Below are 12,618 nucleotides of genomic sequence, written 5' to 3'. Positions count from 1 at the left end.
GGGACCAGGCCTGCGGGAAGCAGGAAGTACGCAGCGCCCGTGGGTGGGTGAGCTCACAGTCAGCCCAGGCCCACCGAGGGGCCGGTGCTGGGGGCCGGGAGGTGGGGCTGTCCCTGCCCCCAGGACCTCCCTGGGTGGACCTACATCTGCTCAAAGGCCCCCTGTCGAGTCACTGCCTCTACCTCCTCCCGCCCAAGCCAGAAGAACTCCAGGTCGGGGTAGGGTGGGGTCGGGGTGGGGAGACAGCTGTAGAGATGGCAGATCTTAAGTGACCGTCCAGGGGCTTGCCAGCTGGGACCTCAGGGGGTGCTGGTGGGGTACAGGAGGCTAGAAGTCACAAATACACCACATCTGGCCAACAAAACTGTTTTTGGGGTCTAAGTAGTTTTCTTTTAGAAAATCAAAAATAATTGCCAGTGTTTAAAAGTCAGATTTTTGCCCCCAAATCTGGCTTTCTGGCAACCTTGAGGCTGCTTCTGCTTGTAGCTGGGGCTCAGCTGCGGCTGCCCGCCTTGAAGCAGACGGCATGTTCTCCAGTGTGCGAGGCTCCCACATTCTAGAAGTGGGATTGGTTTCCTGGCTTATGGCATCTGCTTGGCCCCCCAGAGGCACTGAATTTGAGTCCCTGCTTCAGGGAGGCATGGACACCGCCACTGATCAGTGGGCTGGAGGCAGGAGGGTCTTTACCGGATCTGCTCTATGGGACCTGGAGGAGCCCTAGATATAGGCCACGCAGCAACAGTGGCCCAGCCCTTATCCTGCAAACGACTCAAGGGTCATCATACAGGTTGCCCCAACAGTCTCAGCACCCCTTTTGGTCTTGAAAGTTTGGACCATGAATTATATGGGCATCCTATTTGGTGGTTCCCAAGGGCTTCCCAGGCACAGGATCTCAGCTCTGGACTGGGAGCTGAGGCAAGGATGGGAGTTCAAGGAATTTCTGGGGCTGGCAAGAGGCCCCTGGGTTTGCTGGCAAAGTCTAGAATGTTTGCTGGGATGCATCAGTTGACCCTTAGGCCTCTAGGATTGGGGAGGGGTGTGGGGTTCCGACCCTGACCATTGGGCCCAACCACTAGTGGGAATGTCTCAAGCGCCTTGAATAAACCCCCAAACCCAGCATGGCCAAGAGTCACCCTCTGTGCCCTGCTGACCTGACTCCCAGCCCTGCCTGGCCACCCAGCTCCATCTGGGGACAGGGCTGATGGCCCAGGTGTCCCCAGTTCCCTCCCATCCACCCCCCAGAGTATAAGCCATCCCTTCACGGGGCGGGCCATAACATGTGGACTCATGCAAAGGCAAGCAGGCCCTGGAAGCAGTCTTGGGGGGCTTGGGGCAGAGCAGGGGTGGAAGCCTGCCGCCATGTGGGAGAAGCAGGGGGTTTTGCAGGGAGACACGTGCAAAGAGCATGCTGCCCTGCTTGGAGCCAGGGAGAAAGGAGACACACGGAGGAGGTAGGGGGTGGAGATGAAAGAGGTTCAGGTGACAGGACAGGGGAAGGTTCTTGTCTGCCCTTGTCCACCCCTCCGTCTCCTCCTGGCTCTGCATAGAGTCCTGCAAGTGCTCACAGAACTTCTGATTTCCTTCTTCCTAGCGTCCATCTTTTTGTCCACATCCGGGAAGGATCGCAGGCCCTGGAAGGCTTGCTGTGTTCAGGGGTGTGAGTGCTCAGAAGGACATGGGAACCACCCACCCGAGGGCTCCTGAGAAACACTGACATTTGCAGACCGCACGCCCCCTCCAGCCCAGACCTTGCCTCTGAGCTCCAGACCCCATAACCACCTGTCTATCTGACTTCTTCCAGGATGCCCTTAATGGCACTAAAGTCCTCTTTCCCTACCCTGGCCCTCTCCCGGCATTCCCTAACTTCCATCTCCTGGTTCACACCAGTCTCAACCCCTCCAAGCACCTCTCAGCTCAACCCAGACCCCACCAATCTTCAAGTCCTGGAGAGACCCCTGCTCAGATGGCCAGTCCTCCCACTGTTCTCTGCCTCCTCTGCTGTCATATCTCTCTGGGATTCCTGGTGTTCACTTCCAGCCCATCCCTCTGCCTAGCCACGTTCTGCTCTGCAGCCTCTGATCACGCCTCTCCTGCCCCAAATCCTCCCAGGCTTCCACAAGGCCCCAGGGTCCTGTCTCCTTTTGCCCTCTTCACTTTTTCTGGGTCAGCCTTCCTCTTCTCTCTTTGCTCCAGCCACATCCTTTCACTTGCAGACCCTGGACCCTGTGTGCTCTGACCTGCCACAGGGCCTTTGCACATGCTGTCCTGGGCCTCAAATGCCCTTTTCTCCCCTCTCCACCTTGTTAACACTGCTCATCTATCAGCTTGCAGCACAGTTGCAATTTCAAGTAGATTTCAGGGGTTGTTTGACCAATGCTTGCCACCTCCATCTGGGGTGGGGGGTGTTGGACTGGGCGGGGAGTTATGGTGTCTGCTTCTGCCCAGCCCTCCATCTGTGGTCCTCAGTTGGGGCTTATTAAATGTTTGGTGGGTGAGTGCCTGTGTATGGCTGTCAGAGGAAGGATCTGGTGCAGAGATGCCACTGGGGGTCCTTCAAAGGGGCTCAGGGGAGGGTGAGGGAAGGGCAGAGGCAGGTGGGATATAACAAAGTGTGCAGGGTGCTACATAAATGAGGAAAGGGAGAGATGGAGATGGTGTATCTAGGGTAGGGGTTCAGGCGTGCAGGGTGGATGGATAGAACAGAGAGGAGGGATAGTGTGTGCTTGAGTGTGTGTGTGTGTGTGTGTGTATGCTGGGCCGAGGGGAGGATGGAGAGAGGGAGATTGCAAGAGCAAAAAGGAGAAAGAGAGAGAGAGACAGAAAGAGGGAATGAGAATCAGAACCTGAGCAAGAAAGAGGAAAGAGCACATGTGTGCAGTGACTGTGTGTCTGGCGGGGGTCGAGGGGAGGCAGAACACGTGCATGTGCAGATCAGGGCTCCGGGAGGAGGCCTCAGCTGGCTTGTCCATCTGGGAGCAGCCAAACCTGAGTCTGGCTGTTCTGAGTCCCCCTCACTTGAGCATCTTTGCCTGTGCACTGCCTGGCCAGCTCTCAGACCTCCATCCATCAGACTTGGAGATATACACCTCTTGTGGTCAAGCTCAAAGAGCTTGTGGGCTTGGAATGAAGGCCTGGTGGAGCATTCCTGGGACCAGGGCTCCATGGAGTTAAACAGGGTAGGAGTCGGGAGAGAGGGGCTGAGGGCTCTGAGTATAGGGGTGTATGTAAGGAATGCAGGTATGGAGACCCAGCCCGCCGACTTGTCCTGTTGGAGGCGCTGCATGGGGCAAACCCCATCTTTTTCTCTGCAGAAGACGCAAACCAACCCAACCAGAAATCCCCAATTCAGAGGAAGTTAGCCTGCAGGAACGGGGAAGGGAGAGGGGCTGGGGGGTGGTTTGGAGAGACAGACAGACAGACGGGGGTAGGGATGGGGGATGCATCAGGCAATCCAAGTATAGAAAGCCCAGGGCATGACGTGCAATGCTGACGCGAGAAGATGCGTTCACAGTTAATGTAAGGCATTTAGACTTCAGAAAGAAGTAAGACCAACCAGATTCTAGATGCAGATGTTGAAGATGGAGGGGGAGCGGGCGGGCGGGGGCAGTTGGGGAGGCGTGTTCAGCGTTTTTTAGGTTGATTTGTAACCAGTGCCAAAAAACCAATGGGTTTCAGTTCCCGGGTGGGGAGTGGGGGTGGTGGTGGTGGGTTGGGAGATAGTCATTGGTGTATGAACACACAGACCACGTCATGGATGAACAAATGAATTTCATAGTGCATTTTGATTGGATGAGTTTTTCAGACGGCGTTGTGCCAATATACAGTTTAAAGAGCAGGCATGGAAAGAGACAAGACAAGAAACACAGTCATTATCCATCGCACGCAGGGCAAACCCCGTCACCCAGGCCACTTGGGGCGGTAGCTGAGGCCCGGTGGGCCTCATGCCGTCTCCTCCCCAAAACCCTGGGGACTTGCCCTCCCAAGGGTCTGGATCCCCCTGCCTCAGCCTGGCTGAGCTCTGGCCTCAGAGCAGAAAGGGGCTGTTGTGGGCTCCCTGCCCGTGAGGGGAGGCCTCCCCCAACCCCAGGTTGGAAGTTCATCATCTTAAAAGGGTCCAGACACCCGCCCTCCATTTTTCCCTCCAAATGATTATAATTTAGGGCCGGGGGGCTGCCTGACAAATTGCAGCCCTAAGTACATTCACAGCAGTAATAATAATCATCACTTTCTATGAACTCTCTAACTCCTGGCAGGTTCTGTGCCAAGCACTTCACGTCAATCGCTCTGACTTGTTCAAAGTTGCCATCTCTCTCCCTAGAGAGGCATTCTTGTCTGTTTTGCTCTGTCTCCAGCACCTCTCACAATGCCTGACACACAGCAGGTGCTTAATGCATACTTCTATGAATGCATGAATGAATGTGAGGTTTCCAAGAATATGATGAGATTTGTTATGAAGGTTAGTCCCAAATACAGGACAAGAAGAGGTAACGCGAATTACCCAGTCAGACTGCTCGTAGGGAGGGCTGTTTGACTACTGCAATCGTCCTGATGTCCCTGAATTGGACCCCGTGCCCCATTCTCCTGCCCTCCCATATCTTGCAGCCAGAAGAACAAGCCTTTGGGGTCCAGTCCTACAGATCTCTTGCTAGTAACCAGAGCTTCAGTCAACTTCCTCCACCTGCTCTACTGGGGTGGTGGGTCACCATTGCTTCCAACCTCTTGACCTGGAGGGACACTAGTTCAAGGCTGTCTTGTCTTCAGCTGGATGGCAAGATATTTTGACTGCCAGTAGGAGCGCCAGACCTCTTAGAAACCTGGCACCAAAGGTGAGGTCTAAGCTCTGATCCACTGTCAGGAGACAGTGGCCAGGTAGGGGTCCCCCAATGGCAACAGCCCCCAGCTGGCCATGACCTCTCTTGGGGAAGGTGTCGGGGTGAGGTGGGGGGAAGGGGAGGACTTCTGGTCTACTGGAGCTAAAGGCAAAGAATAGTACCAGGATACCACCTGAGTGAGGGTGTGAGGGGATGCATCAGAGAATGGCTCCCTCTTCTGTGTAGCTCCCCGGTCCTGTCCTACCAGGCTTCCAGGATAGAAGAATTGATCAGTTGATCCTTTTCTGCTGGAAGCTTAAGTTAGGGACACCCCAGGGAACACTAATATGCCCTAAGGAGTCACCAGGTCTGGCTGCATGACCAGGTCCCTCATTTTCTTCAGCATTGAGCATCAGTCTCCTCATCTGTGAAATGGGATAACACCCTCTTCCTCGGGCCCCACCCCTTCTAGATCTACTCTCTGCTCTTCTCTGCCTGTCCTGCACATCACCCTGGCTCTTTGGCCTTCTGGCTCCTTGCTGGCTGGGCTTAGCCAATGGGAGTCGCTGGAAGGAGGCAGAGGCGGGGTGGTGGGAGGAGAGAAAGGTTGGGGTATTTCTCTCCAGATGCTCTGTGCCGGCTTTGGCCCTGTCTCTGCCAGGAGTTCTGTCCCTCCATGGCCACAGCTCCTACCGGGTGGCCCCTCTCTGACTCTAGCTCAGGACTGCCCCACTTCAGCACCTGGACAGGTAACAGCTCCCCACGGTGGCTGGGAGCTAAGTGCCTTCCCCTCCCTTCTGTGAGTGATCTGTGTTTTGGATCCCTTCAGTTGAACCCTCTGAAGGAATTCTTTTGCATCCTAAGCCCCTGACCTGTACCATGAGCTAATCCACGTAAAACGCTTGGCACAGTGCCTGGGATGCAGCGAGTGCACTGTCCTTGTCAGCTATTATTATTTTTATTGTTATTATGATAAGGTTGATACCACCCCTGGCCCTCGACTCTGATACTCTTTGCCCTTTTACTTTCCCTGTGAGGCTCTCCTACCCTCCCCCAGCCTCCCTCAAGCCCTCAAGGGGCCGTCAAGCCTGGGCTCACTGGCAAATGGCCGAGGAGGGCGTCTGGGACAGGAGCTCTGGGTCCCTGAGTCTTCCAGAGGAGAAGGAAGGACCATGCGGCCTATGGGGGCCATCACAGTGAGGTCCGGAGACCCCCACGTTGGGAATGTCCCAGGCCTGGGGTAGAGGAAGACGGATGTCCCAGAAATCCTCCTGAAGCCCTGGGAATGGTGTCCCCTGTTACCCTGAAGGCCATGGCTCCCTCCTGCCCATGAGCTGGAAGATGGTTAGTTCAAGCAGGATGGGCTTGAAGCTGGTTCCCTCTGGGCCCCCAACAATGGGTGGTGTTTGGGGGCGGGGCTCAGCCTTGGGATCCTCTAAGAGTCTCAGTTCTCTCAATGAGCTTATCCACATTATTTACTCATGAGTCAATAGCCAAGATGCAAGGAAGTTCACGCTGCAGAGCTGACCCCCATGTCCCAGCATCACCCTCTTGAGGGGCTGCCCTTGCCCTCTGGGGTCCCCACTTCTCCCTCTTTGGTCAAGGTCAAGTGCTGGCTTGAGCCAGCCATGACTTCCCAATGACCTCCTCCTCGCCCCTCCCAGCCCAGCCAGGAATTGCCCAGAGAGAAGCCGGCGGGAAACTTACCCCAAACTCGGTCACCAGGATGTCGGTGATGCTGCCCAGAACAGTCACAAAGTCGAAGATGTTCCAGGCATCACGGAAATAGTTCTAGAATGGGGACCCACAAGACAGAGATGCCAAGGCAGGGCTCCAAGGCTGGCGCCCATCGTCCAGCCCAGGAGGCCCGCTAGGGGCACAGCTGTGGACCAGTCCCAGTGCCTGGGACAGTTAATAGTCATTCAAATAGCAAAACGCTGCTGACCGGGGTGCTCAGTGTCATCTGCTCTGAGTGCCCCCTCCCTGGGACCCCCAGCCTTCCCACAGCTTGCTTGGCCCGAAGGGAGGGACTCCAGGTGCTGCTTCAGCTCCACCTGGGGCAGGGGGGAGGGCTGCCCTTCTGGGCTGTGCCGTTTCTCCAGCAGCTTCCAGGGCTCCCTGAGACCTGAGATGCTGCATAAATGACGTCATCAGGATCCTCTCAAAGACCTTCAGAGGGAAAGTTTATCATCGGTTTTATACGAGGCGACTGGAGCTCGGAGAGCAAAGCTGCTCACCTCAGGCAGCACAGAGGTGAAGAGTCAGGATTTGAACCCCGGTCTGGGCAAGTCCAGAGTCTGTGCACAGGACCCCACTGACTCAGGACTTGTTAAGAGATCAGCCCCTGGGTTCTCATCGCAGCTCTACTACTGTCCAGCTGTGTGGCCAGGGGTCAATGACTTAACCTCTCTGTGCTTCCATTTCCTAATCTGGACAAAGGGGTCAGTAACAGAGTAAGAGGCCTTCTGGGCACACACCAGGCTGTACTTTCTGGCTCCCTTGTGGTTAGATGAGGCTGTGTTTCTAGTTACAGCCAATGGGTTGTGAACAGAGGCAGTGTGGGTCACTTCCTGGCCAGCGCAAGACTCGCTAGAACTCTCTTAACTTTGGGCCTGGTGACCAGCAATGTTCCAGATGGTGGCTGCTCCATGAGCCTAGTTCCCTGAGTAACTAGAGGTGAACAGCACCCCCTGCTGAGTGTCAACAAAACCTTCATTGATTAGAGCAACTGAGATGTGGGGGCTGTTTGTTACTGCAGCTTAACTTGATCTATCCTCCCTAGTACCTTCCTGGGCTGGGTTCTGGCTCAACTAAGACACACAGGTATAGCATGCTGTTGTTAAAATACTGAAATATTTTACACTGTTTGAGTCCACAATGAGTAGCACCCTTGCCTAGATCTAAGGGTCTAGCTCAAATAGGTGGCCCTCCCCTCAAGGCTCAGTGGGACCCATGCTAAACACAGGCCTTCCCAGCATCCTCACGAAAGCAGGGGGCCGCGTCGGCGCTTGGGCCCCATTCTGAGTGGTCAGCTTTCCCCTGAGCATCTGACAATGCAGCAGCCCCTCTGCCTCACAGAGAAGGACCCGGGCTTTGGAGCTGTGCTTCTCAGGATCAAATTCTTTTAGCATATATGAATCAAATACACACTTGGAGTTGGACTGCTTGGGCCTCAGGGCCCTCTTCTGGAAGATAAGGACATAACAATCAGATAATGAACGTGAGTCACTGAGCGTGAGGTTTGGCAGATAATAGGTGCTTACTAGATGGACGTTGTCGTACAACTGTCTAAGGGAATTCAGGTTCCACTGGCACTTTTTGGTATTTTAGTAGGTGCTACTGGGGCCCTACCCATATCCGCTAATTTTTTGACTGTGCACCTTTGTTTCTCTGCCCAGGGGTTTTCTCTAGTTGCATATTTGGTGGGGAATTAACAGCTTGTCTTGGAGCAGCCCTTGACTGTGGCTGATGGGCACTGGAGGATAAATAGCCCAGCTCCCCCACCATGGGTGAGATGACTGAAGTATGTAAGGTATGTACTCTCTGCTGCCTCCCAGAGGTCCTCCACTGAACGGCACCCCAGTTGCCCACACTAGGGACCTGCTCAAGAACACACCCTGTACCGGCTGCCTTCCCTTCCCTGTTTCACTCCCCACTCTCATATGGTGCTTCCCAGGGTCACCTCCCAGATTAATCCCTTGCATTCAATCCTTGTCTCAGGCTCTGCTTCTGGGGGGCACAAATGAAGACAGCTTTCTAGGTGTCTGGCCACAGGCCTCAAGCCCCTGGACTAGAAGTTTCCCCTCTATCATTTAAATTCTACGTGGGAAACTTGGGGTTTCGCCTACAACTGAAGGGGGAGGCTCAGTGCAGACCTCTGTGTGATGGTCAGGGGTGGAGGAGGTGGAATCCTCTCCCAGTAAGATGAATCACTTCACCACGAGAAGACTGACTGGGAACGAAAAAAAATCGTGTGACACAGCTGTACTGTGCAGAGCTTGTGCCTGGGCCCATGCGCACGCTCCCCTTAGCGCCGGGAGCCTGGGGGCCTGGTAATCTTATTTTGTAGATTTAGACATGGGAGCAAAGAGGCCATGTTTGTGATCTCATAGCTCAAAAGGGGCTGAGGCAGGACTGCACCCAGGGGTGGGTGCTCCAGAGCCTGTGTTCTTCTCTGTATATGTTCTATGATCTGCTCTGGGTCATACAGCCCACAGGTGGCATCCCCAGGGCTGGAACTGACTCTGAGTTGGTGCAACTGCCCTGACTGCAGGGTGCCTCTCTCTGCCTGGATGGTTCTCCGTGCAGAGCCCAATGGCCTGCCTGGGCTGTGATTTGGGCTTCCCTGGGTGTCCTCATTAAAAAATTCAGATTGAGGGGCCCCCATCCAACCCAGTGAAGCAGAACCTCTTGAGGTGGGTCTAGGGAAGGGCATCGTTTGACTTTAAGAGATCTCCCCAGTGCTTCTGGTGGGCAGCAGGGCTGGGAGCCATGGCTTTGGAGGAAAAAGGTAGGCGATGAACTGTAACCCTTCCTGGCATTTATTGAGTGCTCACAACATGCCGGGATTCACCCTCAGTCTCCAGACACAGATTATTTGTGTTTGGGGTTTGCAAGAGCACTTCTAGGAGAGAGGAGAAGTTGGCCCTTTCTTGCAATGGAGGGGAGAGAGGTGAGGTGATACAGCTTGGACATGAGTTGAATCGAGGTCTCTCTGGTGCCAAAGCCGACACCTTTGACCACCTTGGGAAGCCAGGGTGAGAATTCAGCCTCTGTCTGCTGACACCACGGGCTGCAGGTCATTCTCTTCAGCGAGGTGGGCCAAGCAGACACTCAAGTGCTTTACACTCAGTCCTCCATATCTGCGGGTTCTGCACCTGCAGATTCGACCAGCCGCCAATTAAATCGGTTGACTCTGCGGGTGCAGAACCTGCAGATAAACAGGGCCTACTGTACCTGCAACCCCTGTGATGCCTCCTGAGAACGTCTCATTTTAACAGAGACACAGATCACACGGGTAATCCTGCAGGGGCTTGTCATCTACCTTCAAGATGGAAGGAAAAGCTAAAATTTGGTGAGCAGCTGGTAAAAACAAAGAAGTAATTTTTTCAAATCTCATTCCATGGGCCCCCTCCCCCACCATCCACAGATCCCTTCAGGGGTCAAGAGACCTCGGGTTAAGACCACTCGCATTAGTGGGAGATGAAATCAAGTTAGACAGGGTCAGGAACTGCACTAAAGCAAAAGGGGACATGGAATTAAGGAGACAGACAACTTCAGAATACAGGGCACACACTAAAGGTAGATACGGATTCTGTGAAAATTTCATCTGGTCTATCTGTATGTCTGTGTGCTGGGCTCCACGGCAAAATGTGTTTCTCACTGTGGATCGTGGCTAGGACGGTTTGAATGCCATGGACTTGGCTTGTGTGGATCTCAGTTTCCTTATCTCTGAAATGAATAATTATTGCCTCCCATCCCAACATTTCGAGGAATGTCTGAATAAATGTGTGCAGGACCCACAGTCTGCATTACTTGGCAAGAACGGGAACACCTACGGAGAGTCTGGAGGCACTGGAGGGATGCTTGCTGGGGGCAGGGGGCCAGGTCGGGAGACTACCACCCAGCACCCAGTGCCCCATCGGGCTCCTTAACCCGTGGCTCTAGCCCCAAGGCAGTACTTACCAGAATCCCAAAAGCCATGACTTTAAGCAGACATTCCAGAGAGAAGAGGGAAGTGAAGACGATGTTGAATACCCTCAGGGCGTTTTCATAAGCAATCGAGGCTCCATAGAACTAGAGGAGAAAAGAGGAAGAGAGGTGGGGTCAGTGGGCACGGTGATGGGGGCCAGGGAGGTGGCTTCATGGCTGACCCGTGACCCTTGGCTTCCCTGTTGATGTCGTGTGAAGCTTACCTAGGCACATGGCAAGCTCTTCATGGGCTGGGCTATTTATTTATTTATTTATTTATTTATTTATTTATTTATTTATAATTGAAGTCTAGTCGGTCTACAATGTGTTAATTTCTGGTGTACAGTATAGTGATTCAGTTACACACATATATATATATATATACACACATATTCTTTTTCATTATACACTATCTGTTTTATTATTAGCTATTGGGCTAATCTTTTCACATCAAAACAAAAACTCCTTTACTTACATTATTATTTTTTTAATTTGCTGGTTAGAAATGCAGAGTCCCAGGCCCACTCAGACCCGCTGAACTAGAAGCTGCATTTTAACAAGAAGCCCAGATGCCCCCTGAGCAGTCTGAGGGGTGCTCTGCCATACCGCCCTCTCTCTTCTGCTTGTTAGAAACAGTTCATCACCATCACAATGAAAAGACAGAAGAACTTGCTTATGGAGATGAGTTTTCAGGTGAATATAGGCACTGCTTTTTTTGCCAACTCATAAAAATCAACAGCTAAATTTGCTGAGCGTTTTTAAGTGCTGAGAAATGCGCTCATGTCTTCGCAGGAACTTTCTCATTGAATCCTCATCCGCATCCGGGGCAAGGAAGGAGCTATTATTATCATTTCCATTTCACTGACAGGGAAACTGAGGCCCTGAGAAGTCACTGGTCACTTGTGCAAGGTTAACCGGTGAGTTAAGCGGCAGAGCTGGGTTTGAATTCAGGCCTTTGGTCTCCAAACCACATGGTGAAAAGTTCTGACTTTTCACCCTGGAGAGGTTCCATGGCCCCAAGGCTCACAAGGTCCTTACCTGCCCTTTTCTCCTCATTTTATTCATCAAACATTTATCGAGGGCCTCTTGTTCCCTCTGAGCCAGGGCCTCTCTGAACCCCAGGAATTCAGGGGTGCCCATGTCTTATCTGGCCCCTCGGAGCTCAACGAGGTGTGACAGACTGTCAAGCAATCCGACGCTGATATTATGACATAGGAGATAACATAGGATGCTTGCCAAGACCTAATGTGTCTGGAGAGGTCAGGGAAGGCTTCTTGGAGGAAGAGCTCTGCAGGTGCAGCTGGAAGGGGCTGGCCAGGCAGAGCGGTGGAGCCGTGTGCCAGGCAGAGGGACTAGGTGGAGCAAGAGTGTGTGGTCTGTCTGGGAGACTCGTGTAGCTGGTTCCATTTTGCCAGGGGAGGGCGGGTGTGGTGGGAGGGAGGGCTCACCTTCATCATGAGAACGATGGTGTTGAGGGCGATCATGGCCATGATGGTGTACTCGAAAGGCGGGGACACCACGAACTGCCACATGCGGTACTGGAAACTCTGCTTATTCTGGGGCATGTGTCGGGTCAGTGGTTTGGCGCTGATGGCGAAGTCGATGCAGGCCCTCTGCAGGAGAGAGCCCAATGGCGTGAGGGCCAGAGGCAGGAGGGAGGCGGCTGGACACCGAGCACCTCCATCTCACTCGACACAGCTAGCTTGCTGCACAACTACTAGAATTTCCGCCTCTCTTGCCCCCATAAACTCCTTACCACGAAAGCTTTCTTCTCTCAACAACTACAGCTCCTTGAGAAATTGCCACCTGCCAAAACTTGTGCTGACATTCCTCCACTATCTCTGAATCCCCTGAGCAAACATGGTAAGTGGGTACTATCAATAGCCCCGCTTTGCAGATGAGGACAGTAAAGGCTCAGAGAGGTTAAGCCACTTGCTTGAGGTGGCACAGCTGCCAAGGGGGCGAAACTCAAATTTCAAGACTGTGAAGCCTTGTCATTCTTTCTTACCAGATACTTTGCTTCTCCTCTTTGAGGGAGGGAGGCAGGGAGGACTAATGGTTATTTAGTCTTAGCGGCCAACAGAGCAGAAGGAAGAATGTGTTCTAGGTCCTCCAT

The 12,618-nt window shown here is 53.4% G+C and overlaps 1 protein-coding gene across 1 annotated transcript in view; it reads right to left on the bottom strand.

Annotated features, from left to right (window-relative positions):
• Nucleotides 1-12,618, bottom strand: part of CACNA1A (calcium voltage-gated channel subunit alpha1 A) — a 280,383-nt gene that overhangs the window by 23,266 nt on the left and 244,499 nt on the right. Inside the window, exons 32-34 of the mRNA XM_072947567.1 lie at nt 11,951-12,115; nt 10,497-10,607; nt 6,519-6,602 (exon numbers count right to left, since the gene is read on the bottom strand). Coding sequence (XP_072803668.1) covers nt 6,519-6,602; nt 10,497-10,607; nt 11,951-12,115 — 360 coding nt within the window. The remainder of the gene's footprint in view (nt 1-6,518; nt 6,603-10,496; nt 10,608-11,950; nt 12,116-12,618) is intronic.

The sequence above is a fragment of the Vicugna pacos genome, chromosome 22 (genome assembly GCF_048564905.1).
Source record: "Vicugna pacos chromosome 22, VicPac4, whole genome shotgun sequence".
Classification (NCBI taxonomy): Eukaryota; Metazoa; Chordata; class Mammalia; order Artiodactyla; family Camelidae; genus Vicugna; species Vicugna pacos.
Note: the sequence above shows the minus strand (reverse complement) of the source record. Positions and strands in the feature narration are given on the sequence as shown.